The sequence below is a fragment of the Hyaena hyaena genome, unplaced genomic scaffold (assembly GCF_003009895.1).
Source record: "Hyaena hyaena isolate Hyena2069 unplaced genomic scaffold, ASM300989v1 scaffold_1493, whole genome shotgun sequence".
Lineage (NCBI taxonomy): Eukaryota > Metazoa > Chordata > Mammalia > Carnivora > Hyaenidae > Hyaena > Hyaena hyaena.
In genome coordinates, this window is record NW_024082125.1 from 108,965 (window position 1) to 123,374 (window position 14,410).

At 35.6% G+C, this 14,410-nt stretch overlaps 1 protein-coding gene across 1 annotated transcript in view; it reads right to left on the reverse strand.

Moving 5' to 3' along the window:
• Nucleotides 1-3,306: 3,306 nt before the first annotated feature.
• Nucleotides 3,307-14,410, reverse strand: part of TSBP1 (testis expressed basic protein 1) — a gene marked incomplete at its 3' end in the record, with an annotated part of 103,132 nt that continues 92,028 nt past the window's right edge. Inside the window, exon 29 of the mRNA XM_039223893.1 lies at nt 3,307-3,857. Within this exon, the coding sequence (XP_039079824.1) occupies nt 3,307-3,857 (551 nt within the window). The remainder of the gene's footprint in view (nt 3,858-14,410) is intronic.

Below are 14,410 nucleotides of genomic sequence, written 5' to 3' on the forward strand. Positions count from 1 at the left end.
GTGCTAGAAGCTATGGAGCTAGTTTCTTCAGCTTGTGGTTAGGTATACTTATGAAATGTTTTATACTTTGGGCAGCATGGGCAAAAGTCTGATTTCTCTTTGTGTGTGTGTGGGGCGGGGGGGGGAGAGAGACCTCTCTAAAGAATCCTAGCATATTAGATTAGTGTGAAAAGATTCCTTGAGGGACACCTGGGTGGCTCAGTCGGTTAAGTGTCTGACTTTGGCTCGGGTCATGATATCGTGGTCTGTGTGTTCAAGCCCCTCATCGGGCTCTGTGCTGACAGCTCAGAGCTTGGAACCTGTTTCGGATTCCGTGCCTTCCTCTCTCTCTGCCTCTCTCCAGCTCGTGCTCTCTCTGTCTCAAAAATAAATAAGCCATTAAAAAAAAAGTTCCTTGGAAGACATCTGGTTAGTCCAAAAGAGTTTTATACTTTGAGTTATGGCCTTATATATATATGTTTTTTAAATATTTTATTTATTTCTAGGAGGGAGAGAGACAGCATGAGCAGGGGAGGGTCAGAGAGAGAGGGAGTGACAGACTCTGAAACAGGCTCCAGGCTCTGAGCTGGCAGTCAGCACAGAGCCCGAAGCGGGGCTCGAACCCACGAACCGCGAGGTCATGACCTGAGCGAAAGTCGGACGCGTAACCGACTAAGCCACCCGGGCACCCCTATGGCCTTATATTTTAAAGGAACCATAAAGATAATCTATTCCAACTACCCAGGTGATTCCTAAGAATCTCCTCTGCAGCATTTCCAGCCAGTGATTATTGCCATCTTAAGCTCTCCCTTCAGCACTTTTAGGCATCCCACTTCCCCTTATACTGAGATAAAAATCTATTACCTTCTATTCTTATTTTCCTTATTTTCTTATTTCCTTAATTTCTTATTTCTTCTACTCTTATTTCCTTATTTTCTTGGGAACCATACAAAAATTCTAACCTAATCTATAATCATAATCTAGAATATGAAAATAATTCTCATTGTGTTCTGTGTTCTGCACTAGGTGAAACTGCTCACTTGAATGGACTTGAATCTCTTTGCATCATAGCCCTTCTCTTCTGAAGGCCCTGTACTTTATTCACATCCATGACAGAACTGAATGTAATATTCAGAGTAGGGGCCAACTCTCACAGAATATAGTACTATACAAATGATATTCCTAATAACAATACTTAAAAAGCAGACTAAAATTGGTTTTATTGGAAGGTATATCCTGCAACTACTTGCTTGTGTTTTTATTTTCTGCCTTCTTCCATTCCTTCCCCTGGTTACCTCTCTTTGGAAAGTGCTCTTTACAAGTTCATCAGTCATCTCCAGATAGCAATTACAATGATCTCTTTCAATCCTCCTTCTCCATGAAATCTTGGCTATCCTTTAAACATCCTTTCTTTAAATTCTTATTATCTTTGGTTATCAGAACATTTGTTATACAGGTTTTCCTTACATCTTCCTATACCTTAATTTTTTTCTTCTATGTATTACATCTAACAGGCTCAGTTCTTGGACCTATGCTTTTGCTAGCTTTGTCCTTTCTCTTTTGGGGAACTAATTTACTGTGTGGCTTCAAATGATCTCTACTGGATTGACTTCAGACCCCTATCAGATGACAAGTGCTAGTTTGTTCCCTCAAACTCAACAATTTGTTATCCCCTCCCTGTGCCACAAACTAGGTCCTAGTTGTTTTCTGTCACCCAGTTTCAAAGTTATGGAGTCATCAATTGTTTTCATTTCTTTTCCTTACTCATATTTGGTTAGTCATCATGAAGAAGTGATTTCTTCTTTGAAAAAATAGTTCATATCTACCCCTTCTATTTATTGTTTCCATCAGTTATTACCCCAAGCACCTCTTTACTGATTTGCTACCTATGGCATTTCTCCTCTTTAGTCTATTTTGTACAGTCACAAAATTAACACTTCGGTAATGCAACCTTATTCATCTAACTCTACTTCACAAATACCCTAGAAGGCTTCCAGTTGCCTGATGAGTAAAATATAAATTCCTGGTTTGTTTTTCCTATTCCTTCAGTATATTCTTCTAAGCTTCCTTTTCAGAATTGTACTCCAGAGTGCTTCTCATCAGCCTGCTACAATGATAAAATTGCCTACTTCACCTAGAGTGTGGTGTGGCAGTTTTGAATCCCTTTGCCTTTTTTGTAGTGTTTCTACCTCACTCAGTGTGTATCAACATCTTATCCACCTTTTGAGACATATATACTACTATTCCCTTCTCCATGAAGTTGTTATCCCCTTTATCTTTTCATTCCAAGAGGTTGCTAACTTGTATTATACTATCCATCTAAACTGCATTTTGACACTTAGATTTTACTTTAAAAAAAATTGTCATGTATATACATATTGTTTCACTGTATGCATTAAACCTTACTTGATTGCAAGGAGTCTGACTTATTTTTTTTTAATTTGTTTTTTAATGTTTTATTTATTTCTAGGAGAGAGAGAGAGACAGTTTGAGCAGAGGAGGGTCAGAGAGAGAGGGAGTCACTGACTGAAACAGGCTCCAGGCTCTGAGCTGGCAGTCAGCACAGAGCCTGACGCGGGGCTCGAACCCACGAACCGCGAGATCATGACCTAAGCGAAAGTCGGACGCTTAACCGACTAAGCCACCCAGGCGCCTCCCGACTTATATTTTTATGTACCCATTATTGCTAGAAGAGTGCTCATGAACATTCAAGCCTACTACAGGAGCATTGATTGGTTGATTGGTTGGGCTATCAATGAGTTAATATAGTAGTCGTTAAAGGAAAATTATACATTTCTTTAATCAAAATGCTTTATGAGAAGCCTCGTTGGTTGGTTGGTTAGGCTGTCACTGAATTAATATAATAGTTGTCAAAGAAAATTATACATTTCTTTAATCAAAATGTTTATTTCAGAAAGTATTCAGTCTTTCTTGACAAAGACATAAGTATCAACAGAAAACAAAGAATTTGAAGCTGAGATTTGTGGCTGAGAGAACTAAAAATGGTGAAAGAACTCCAGTAGACACTCCGTAGATGTATAAATTAAAGGGGTTCTATAATTGTGATCCATTTAGGCAATAACTGGGTTATGACTTGTATTTGGAGAATAGAAATCATAATAATCAGTTGACTTATGAGCCTTCGTGTAATTTACCCTTTACTCTTTCCACGTTTTTGTTGTGCTTCCTTCCTTTACTTGCCTTTGCCCCTTACTGAACTTTCTGTTTTTTACCCTTGACTTCTGATTCTTTCTTTCCTTTAACTTTGTGCTTTCCTTCATCAATTTTCTTCATAGTATCATTTTCTTCTGTATCTTTATTTTTCCTTCCATCTCCCTTGTCTTTACCCTGCTTTCCTTTATTTTCAGAACTCTCTTTTTTTACTTGGGACCCTTGTGCTTGTGGCATTCCAGACTCATTCTTCTCTACTTGAAACTCCTGTCCTTGTATTCTGGACTCACTCTTCTTTATTTGAAACCCCTGTCCCTGTGTTATCCCAGTGTCATTCATCTTTACTTGGGCCTCCTGTTCTTGTGGTATTCTGGATTCTCTCCTCTTTACTTGGGCTTCCTTTCCTTTTGGTATTCCCATCTCATGCACCTTTATTTGGTCTTCTTCTCCTAGTGCCTTGGTATCACTCTTCTTTTCCTCGACCTGCATATGTATCTCACCTTCCTCCATCTCAATGCCTTTTGCTTTGCTTTTTGACTTTGTTTTGTGCTTCAAGGTCAAGGATTCATCAGAATCTGTAAATAAGTCTTCCTTCTTTAATGTTTTCTTGTTTTCTTCTTGGCTGTTCTCAGACTTTGTAGTGCTTCCATTTTTTAGAAACTGGGCCTCAAAATCTGATATTTTTGCAAATTCTGCCTCCGTGTAACCTGGAAATATAACTGAGCACACAACAAAAGTGCACATTTCAGATATCGGGTACTTTCTTCTCTTTATTCCTACTTTTCTCCCTGATACTGATTTATTTTTTGTCTTAAAGCTGACAAACTGGAGATAATTTGAGGTTTCCTGAAAATAGAAAATGGTGGAACTCTGCACTTAGACTTATGTAAGTGTTGATAATATTCCAGACTCTGTTCAAGAAATTGGAATATTAATCAAAGAAGAACTAAGATGTACTATAAATGAACTGGCTGAGATTTGTTCAGTGTATTATGGTTGACGATTAATATTTAATAGCTAGAGGAGAATGTATTCTGAAAAGAAATGGAATTTATTCTTAGAAAAAATTTTGGAAATAAGCAATAATTTTTCCTTAAAATAAAAAAACTCTTCAAAATATGCTTTGTATATTGAATATAAGCATATCTCATTATTCAAAGGTAATATAGAACATCGGGCACTCATAGTTCTGAGCATTTTATATGAACTATTAACTCATTTAATCCTCACAGCAACCATATAGGGCAGGTACTATTATTATCCCCAATTTTACAGATGAAGAAACTTGAGGTACAGAAAGCTTAAATGAATGGGAATATAGTTATAGAATTAGTAAGCAGTGGAGCTGAGATGTGAGCCTGAAGAGTCAGACTCCAGAGTTCAGTCTTCAGCAGTACTTTAGAGTGTTTCTTATGATCCTGCAAACTTATTTTGCACAAATTTCTGGTCCATTTTCCCATGTATAAGTAGGTCACTCTGCTGTGTCTCAATTTCTGTGAGATCTAATAAACTCGAATTTGTTAGCTTCTGCTTTTTTTTCTTCTTTTTTAGTGATTTGGTTCCCCAGGTTAAGAAAAGAAAATTTTTTATGCTACTAAGAAAAATTCTGTGGTTTCTTGCTATGGAGCAATGGGATGCTTTGCCTTAAGAAAAACTATTTAAGGGGTGCCTGGGTGGGTCAGTCGGTTAAGTGTCCGACTTTAGCTCAGGTCATGATCTCATGGTTCATGAGTTTGAGCCCCATGTCAGGTTCTGTGCTGACAGCTCAGAACCTGGAGCCTGCTTCAGATTCTGTGTCTCCCTCTCTCTCTGCCTCTCCCTTGCTTGTATTCTGTCTCTCTCTAAAAAATAAACATTAGAAAAAAAAAGAAAACCCATTTAAATATTCAATGAAGTAGAAAGGATACTGAATTTATTTTTTAAATTTTTATTGTTTTAAAAAACTTTTAATGTTTATTTACAATTGAGGGAAAGAGAGAGACAGAGCATGAGCAGGGGAGGGGCAGAGAGAGGGGGAGACATCGAATCTGAAGCAGGCTCCAAGCTGTCAGCACAGAGCCTGACATAGGGCTTGAACTCACAAACCGTGAGATCTTGACCTGAGCTGAAGTTGGACACTTAACCGACTGAGCCACCCAGGCATCCCGAAAGGATACTGAACTTAAAAGCTGAGTCAGAACACCTGGGTTTAGTATTCTTGCCAGCTGGGTGTATTTGGGTCAATCAGTTACTCTCCAAAGACCTACTGCTCTGCCCACTTTGTAGAGTAATTTAAAGATTCTAGGCAAATGTTTAAGGAGCGTGGCTTTTACAGACAGACTGTTTCAAATCCTGGCTTCATATCTAGCTAACCAGGTGATCTTGGGCAAACTTTACTTTCTTATCTGCAAAATGGGAGCAATAGTAGTAGCTACTTCTCCGAAGTGTTATGAGGATTATATAATACTATCTAAGTAAAGCACTCAGTACAGTGCATGGAACATGGTAAGTAGTGCAATAAGTATTGGCTATTACTACTAACAAATGAGATAATACAGGCAAAAACTCTCTCTGATCTTATCAAGATAAGGCACTCTTAGTTCCAGCCATACTTTAGAGGAATGGTTAATTGCATTACAGGAAGATTTCCTGCTTAAAAGTTGACTTTTTTTTTTTTTTTTTTTTTTTACAAGGAAAACCTTTTGGTGTCTTTAGGGTTTGACCTCTGAAATATTGATCCACACATAACTGAATAACAAGTTGTAAAAAAGCAAGACATTCTTACATTAGGTAAGAAGGTAACTATAAGTCAAAAGGGTTGCTGCAGTTTAGTGCTTTCTGTCTGATATTTTCAACTTCTGACACCAAAATAAAAACATTAAGAATCTTGGAATAATGCTTCCTGAACCTTTTGTGTATTTTTTCCTCCCTAGTGCTTATTTAATAAGATGCGGGTGCTGACATTTTATTCTAGACAAACTCATTTCCAATTTACTAATGAAAATCAGTGTTAGTATATCCTAAGCATTTTTGTACTGAGAAAGAGAGTTCCTAGTATTTTGATATCTGACAGTACTACCAGTTGACACTTATTTTTGAGGGGGGGATGTGGTGTGGTGTGGAGAAGAGTATGTTTTTCCACCAACGCTTCCAACCTTACAAATTCTGTTTGTAAGCTGGTTTTTTTGAAACGTGAATATTTTTAGTCTTATACCGTCTCTTGGGAGTATTTTGTTTCATGTTTACTACTGTGTTTACTACTGCATGACTCATTTTTAAGCTAACCATCTCCTAAATTTATAGATTTTGTTAATCAAAGGTAAATATTCTGGGGTTTAATGACATAGTCAATGTTTATTCTAGCTACAGTTTGCCTAATTTTACAGAATTTTAAAGAATTTTATTCTTTTTCCCACTGAACTGAAAAATACTTCTAGTCATTTCTAATAGTATCTTCATATCCTTGATTGTTTTAGTATCTTTGTTGTTTATTTTCCATCTTGAACTTAACTGCATTGCAAAAGTAAGCCAGAAATCATTAGCCCACCAAATTCTAAGTTCTTCTTTCCCTTCTTTTAAATTTTTAGATTGTACATACATCTTTTTTTCCCTTTGGATCTCATAATCTCCGTAATATAAAGATTTATAAACCCTGGCTGAAAGTCCATTTACTGCAGAGAGTAGCCTATACAGCAACATTCTAATTTAAAGGGAAAGATTTAATTAGGACCTTGGTGATCATTATAATGTATTCAGCTTGTTTAAAGATTTTAAACTGGATTAATTTTTGTTAAGGCTGAAAGATATCCTGAATTAGTGATCATAGTAATAATTCTAATTACACAATACTTTAAAAATGCAGCGACTGGACTATGGGCTTTATTAGGAAATGAATCCTATTGGGTTCTTTTAAAAAGTTTTTATTTTATTTTATTTTTATTTTTTCAATGTTTATTTATTATTAATATTATTTCTATTTAAATTCAAGATCAAAAGCTTCTGCACAACAAAGGAAACAATCAACAAAACTCATCCTATTAGGTTCTTGATCCACTGGCTGTTAGGAGGGAGCTGTCTAGACCATAAAGATCTGTCAAGCATAAAGGAGATGGCTCATTATAAATCTCAGGCCATGAATTAACATTAAAAAAATCATATACTCAATTAGCTGATTGTGGAGATGAGAAATAAAGAGACTCAACTTGAGAGGATGATGAAGTTTTGCTCTGATTTGTCTTAAATTTTTCTTTGAACAATGAATTAAACCTTAATTGCATTTTGCTAAAAATATCAACTGGGAAGAATATGTTTGAAATATTGTCAATAAGGATATATCTTACAAGAAAACATTTTAAAAGATTGAAGTGATTTTTGTCCTGGCAATTAAAAAAAACATATTCATTGAAAATGAATTCACCTCCAGGGAGGGAGTTGGCCTATGATCCCTTCTCAAAGCCCTCTTTTTTTTGTGAGGAAAACATACACTTATCACCTTCCCCATGTGGGGAGGACTTTTGAGGGATGCAGATGTATCACGATTGCTCTGAATGCATATTATTTCTGGTACTGTAAATACAAAGAAAACATTGTCCCTTTCAATATCCTTTCTTCCAATTCCTCACTGCCACTCACAAACCCACTCTCTTTCTAGTCTGAACTGAAAAAGAAGGACTAATTATAAAGGCATATTTTGTGTTTGTCAGTGTTTAGAATGTTTGAGATGTTTGAAATGTATCTTACTAAATTTAAGTTTTACTTGCTTTTTGTGATTGTATATTTACAGAGGTTTGAGAATTATTATTCTGTTTCATATGATTATCCTGAAGAACTGAGGCATTAAGCAATCCTAATAAGAAATCTGAATTTAGAAGACGGTTAAAAGCTCAACATTGATTTAGATGGGATGTCTTTTATTTTTAAAATTATTCTGTGTACATTTAATTATACAGCTTCTCTCATAGAAGTACATTTATATTTACAAACATTTTATTTATAGATATGATTTTAGGACAAATCACTGAAAAGGCATTTGTTCAGTAAAGAAGGGAATGTATTGTTGTAGAAAGAGTATGTACTTTGGAGATAGGAAGTCCCTAGATTTAGATCCTGACACTACTTCTTACCAACTCTTTAACCTTTAACAAGTGTCTGAGCCAATTTACTGATCTGTAAAGTGGGGAATAATAATAGCTACCAGGCAGGCCATAGTAAAAATGAGATACTGTTTTTGAAAATGCCTAGCAGAGTATACAGTATATAATAGGTACTCAATGCCTACTATTCCTCAAAAGTAAAGTTACTTAGAAGGCAAGAAAAAAATAAAGTTTTGTTAACTAGTTATTTTTTCTATTAATATGATTCAATGAATCTTCACTTATAACTAAAAAAGAGTTCTAAGCTACCAGGAAGTAACAGAATTTAGAAACCAATCCTTCTTTCATTATATTTTGCTGGGAATCAGAAAAGAGATTGTTTTTCAGAGCCTAGAAGGTGGCCTGAGATTATGGCATCCTTTTCTATGAACTTCATCCCCTCTACAGCAATATCTCTAAAAATAGTAATTTAAAATATTGGAAGATTCTGGAGAATAGGAACATTTAAAATGACCTTAGAACCACAGGTCTCTATTTTGGGAGTAGAAACAGCAAGTCCAGTAAACACCTATAAACAATGTAAAATATCACAGTTGAGAATAGATAAAGAACTTACCCATAGGACTTAGTGCTAAAAATAAAACACAAAAGATTAATCAATCAGTGGGAATTTTCTTTTTTTATTAAAAAACATTTTTTTAACAATTATTTATTTTTGAGAGACAGGGAGAAACAGAGCAGAAGTGGGTGATGGGGCAGAGAGAGAGGGAGGCACAGAATCTAAAGCAGGCTCCACCAGGCTCTGAGCTGTCAGCACAGAGTCCGATGCGGGGCTTAAACCCACCAACCGTGAGATCATGACCTGAGCTAAAGTTGGCGCTTAACCAACTGAGCCACCCAGTCGCCCCTCCAGGCGCCCCTGGGAATTTCCTAACTCAAGGAAAACCCTCCTCCCAATAATACCCTATGTAGGTGCGTGCAGAAGCAGGGCCTCCAGGCCCTGTGAAGCCCTCTCAAATCCTCAGGAGTGCTAAAGCTCCACGTCCTACTTCACAGAGATGGTTTTCTTCAGAATGCCATTTGTCAATATATGGGACTAAATACTGGGGGAGGGAATATCTATTTTACCCAAATTCAAACTATTGCATTTCCTACTTTCATTGTTCCCTCACAAATTATTTTTTAACCCACTCTCTTTTAGATCAGTTTGAAAAAATGGGTATTGTTGGTTATTTATCAAAATCACCATCTTGTCCTGACACATACTTTATGTGTCAATTTTAGGTGATACTCTTTTTTTAGTAAAAATTATCCATTGTCAGATGATTCCACAAAGAAAACAGGCTGCCTTGTGGTAAACTAGCTGGGAATATATGCTACCAATAATCTTTGGTAGTAAATAACCAGGATATAATACAAGACCATTGTATTTTGTTCCAAAAGGGAAATAGAAAAGAGGAAATCAAAGTATGAGAAAATTACTTATTTAAAAATATTGACTCTTCTAAGGTAAAAGAATCTGAAATACAAAATAGTTGGGTAACAAAAACTCCAGAGGTTCTAGACACAAATAGATAAGGCAAAGAAATGATCCAAACTTACTGATTTTTCCAGAACTGTCCACTGAAAGAAACAAAGAAAAAAATATCAGTAGATATTGGGCTTTTCCTTCTTCATCAACCCCCAAGCCTCTGCACTGGATGAAATCTGTATAGTAATCAATGAAGTTTCTTTTTTTTTCTTTTTTTTATATTTATATTTTTATTTATTTCTAGGAGAGAGAGAGAGAGACAGCGTGAGCAGGGGAGGGTCAGAGAGAGAGGGAGACACAGACTCCGAAATAGGCTCCAGGCTCTGAGCTGGCAGTCAGCACAGAGCCCGACGCCGGGCTCGAAGCCACGAACTGCGGAGATCATGACCTAAGTGAAAGTCGGACGCTTAACCGACTAAGCCACCCAGGAGCCCCTGAAGTTTCTTTTATTTAGTAGGGAAACTCCATCTTCCTTCCCCCTTCTTTTAGCCTATTGTAGTTTTAGAAAAATCTTGTGATTAGCTATTTTATTAAAAAATTTTAAATTAAAATATGTTTGGCATATAACATTGTACAACTTTAAAGTGTACAACATAATAATTTGATACATTTGTATATAGTTATATGATTGCCATTATAGCAATAATTAGAACCTCTGTCACTTTACATAATGATCCTTTTTTTGTGGTTAGAATCATTAAGATGTAGTCTCTTAGCAAGCTTGATGGTTATCATACAATATTGTTGTCTGTGTTCACTGTAATATGCATTAGATTTCTAGGGCTTATTTACTACTTGTTGCAAATTTGTACCTTTGAACAACACCTGTTCTATCCTCTACCCCCACAATTCCATGGTAACCCCCATTTTATTTTCTGTTATAAGTTTGGCTATTTTAGATTCCACATATAAATGAAACCATATAGTGCTTGTCTTCTGTCAGACTTATTCATTCAGCATAATATGCTCAGGTTCATCTACGTTGTTGCAAATGGAAAGATGGCCTTCTTTCTCATGGTCAAATAATGTTTCTGTGTTTGTGTGTGTGTGTGTATCTCATATGTTATTTATCCATTCATCCATTGGTGTGGGCATTTAGATTGTTTCCATGTCTTAGCTACTGTGAATAATGATGCAGTAAATATGAGAGTATATGTATTTTTTGATATCCTGTTTTCATTTCCTTTGGATATACCTATAATGTAACCAACTTTTGATGAACCTCCCTGTTGTTTTCCATTGTGGTTGAGCCAGTTTACATTTCTGGCAACAATATACAGGGTTCCCTTTTCTCTGTATCCTTGCCAATACTTACCTCTTGCGTTTTTGATGAGAGCCATTCTGGCAGGTATGATGTGATATCTCATTGTGGTTGTGATGGTTAGCGTTGCCAACCATTCTTTCATGTGCCTGTTGGCCAGTTGGATGTCTTTGGAAAAATATCTATTCAGTTCCTCTGCCAATTCACAATCAGATTCTTCTTTGTTATGGAATTGTAAGAGTTCTTTATATATATTAGATACGAACCCATTATCTAATATATGGTTTGCAAAAAGTTTTTCTCATTCCGTGGGTTGTCTCTTCCTTTTGAAATTAGTTCTGTTCATGTGTGGAAGCTTTTAATTTTGATGTAGTGCAGCTTGTTGGTGTTTGTTTTTGTTTGTGCTTCTGGTGTTATGTCTAGAAAATCAATGCCAAGACCAACACTGAGGAGCTTCTTGCTTATTACATTTTCTTTTAGGAGTTATATGGTATCAGAGTTCATGTTAAAATCAGTGGTCCATTTCAAGCTAATTTTTGTGAGTGGTATAAGACAGGGGCTTAATTTAATTGTTCTTCATGTTTTTTTTAGGTTTTTACTTTTATTTCAGTTAGTTAATATACAATGTTATATTAGTTCCAAGTGTACAATATAGTGATTCACCAATTCCATATACCACCAGATACGCATCCTGACAAATGCACTCCTTAATCACCATCACCTATTTAATCCATCTTCCCACCAGCCTTTGCTCTGGTAAACATCAGTTTATTCTCTATAATTGTCAGTTTCTTGGTTTGTTACTCTTTTCTCTTTTTCCATTTTGCTCTTTTGTTTCCTAAATTCCACATATGAGTGAAATCATATGGTATTTGGCTTTCTCTGACTTATTTTGCTTAGGATTGTACTCTCTAGCTCCATCCATGTTGTTGCAAATGGCAAGACTTCATTCTTTTTTATGGCTGAATAACATTCCATTATATATATAATACTTTGTCTTTATCTGTATATGTCTATCTATATCTATCTATCTATCTATCTATCTATCTATCTATCTATCTATCCATCTATCCATCTATCCAACTATCTATCATCTGCCTATCTTTCTAATCTCACTTCCTCTTTTACCCATTCATCAATTGATGGACATTTGGGCTGCTTCCATACTTGGACTATTGTAATAATGCTGCTATAAACATAGGGGTGCACATATCCATTTGAATTAGTGTTTTTGTATTCTTTAGATAAATACCCAGTAGTAAGATTGCTGGATCATAGAGTAGTTCTATTTTTAATGTTCTGAGGAAACTCTATACTGTTTTTCACAGTGGCTATAGAGTTTGCCTTTCCACTAACAGTGCACAAGTGCTCCTTTTTCTCCACATTCTTTCAACATCTGTTGTTTCTTGTGTTGTTGATTTTACCCATTCTGACAGTGTGAGGTGATATCTCATTGTAGTTTTGATTTGTACTCCCCTGATGATGAGTGATGATAAACATCTTTTCATGTATGTGTTGACCATCTGGATGTCTTCTTCAGAAAAAGTGTCTATTCATGTCTTCTGCCATTTTTAATTAGAATATTTGTTTTTTGGTTGTTGAATTTTATAAGTTCTTTATATGTTTTTGACACTAACCCTTTATCAGATACATCATTTGTAAATATCTTTTCCCATTTTGTAAGTTGCCTTTTAGTTTTGTTGCTTGTTTCCTTTGCTATGTAGAAGCTTTTTATTTTGATGTAGTCCCAATAGTTTATATTTACTTTGGTTCCCTTGAATCAGAAGACATATCTAGTAAAATGTTGCTACAGCAGAGGCCAAAGAAGCTACTGCCTGTGTTCTCTTCTAGGATTTGTGCGATTTCAGGTCTCACATTTAGGACTTCAACCCATTTTGAATTCTTTTGTGTGTGTATGTTATAAGAAAGTGGTCCAGGTTCATTCTTATGCATGTAGATGTCCAGTTTTCCCAACACCATCTGTTGCAGAGACTTGTTTTTTTTCCCCCATTGGATAGTTTTTTCTGCTTTGTTGAAGATGAATTGACTATAAAATTGTGGGTTTATTTCTGGGTTTTCTATACTGTTCTGTTGATCTATGTTTCCGTTTTTGTGCCAGTACCATACTATTTTGATGACTACAACTTTGTAATGTAACTTGAAGTCCAGAATTTGTGAAACAAAGCCTCCAGCTTTGGTTCTTCAAGATTTTTTTTGGCTATTCAGTGTCTTTCATGTTTCCATATAATTTTTTGGATTATTTATTCTAGCCCTGTGAATAATGCTGTTGGTATTTTGATAGGGATTGTATTAAATGTGTAGATTGCTTTGAGAAGTATAGATGGTTTAACAGTGTTTATTCTTCTAATTCATGAGCATGGAATGTCTTTCCATTTGTTTTGTATTCAGTTTCTTTCATCAATGTTTTATTGTTTTTAGAGCACAGGTCTTTCACCTTTTTGATTAGGTTTATTACTAGGTATCTTACTATTTTGAGTGCAGTTGTAAATGGGATTGTCCTCCTTATTTCTCTTTCTGCTTCTTCATTATTGGTCTAGAGAAATGCAACACATTTCTGTACATTGATTTTGTACATTGATTTTGCATCCTGTGATGTTACTTAATTCATTTTTCAGTTCTAGTAGTTAGTGGAATATTTAGGGGTTTCTATATATAGTATCATGTCATCTGCAAATAGTGAAAGTGTTACTTCTTTCTTATCAATTTGGATGCCTTTTATTTCTTTGTGTTATCTGATTGCTGTGTCTAGGACTTCCAGTAATGTGTTGAATGAAAATGGTGAGAGTGGACTTCCTCATTTTGTTCCTGACCTTAGGGGAAAAGCTCTCAGGTTTTCCCCATTGAGGATAATGTTAGCTGTGGGTTTTTCATATATGGCCTTTATTATGTTGAGGTATATTTCCTCCAAACTTACTTTGTTTTTTTGTTTTTTATCATGAATGGATGTTGTACTTTGTCAAATCCTTTTTCTGTGTCTATTGAAATGATCATATGGTTCTTATGCTTTCTCTTATTGATGTGATGTATCACATTGATTTATTTCCAAATAATGGTCCACCCTTGCAGCCCAGGAATAAATCCCATGTGGTCATGGTGAATGACTTTATTAATGTATTGTTGGATTTGGCTTGCTAGTATTTTGTTGAGGATTTCTGCATCTATGTTTGTCAGAGATATTGGTCTGTAGTTCTCTGTTTTTCATGGTGTCCTTAACTGGTTAGGGTAATGCTGGCCTCACTGAATGAATTTGGAAGTTTTCCTTCCTTTTCTATTTTTTGAAATATTTTGAGAAGAGTTATGTATCTTCTTTAAATATTTGGTAGAATTTGCCTATGAAGCCATCTGACCCTGGACTTTCATTTGATGCTATTTTTG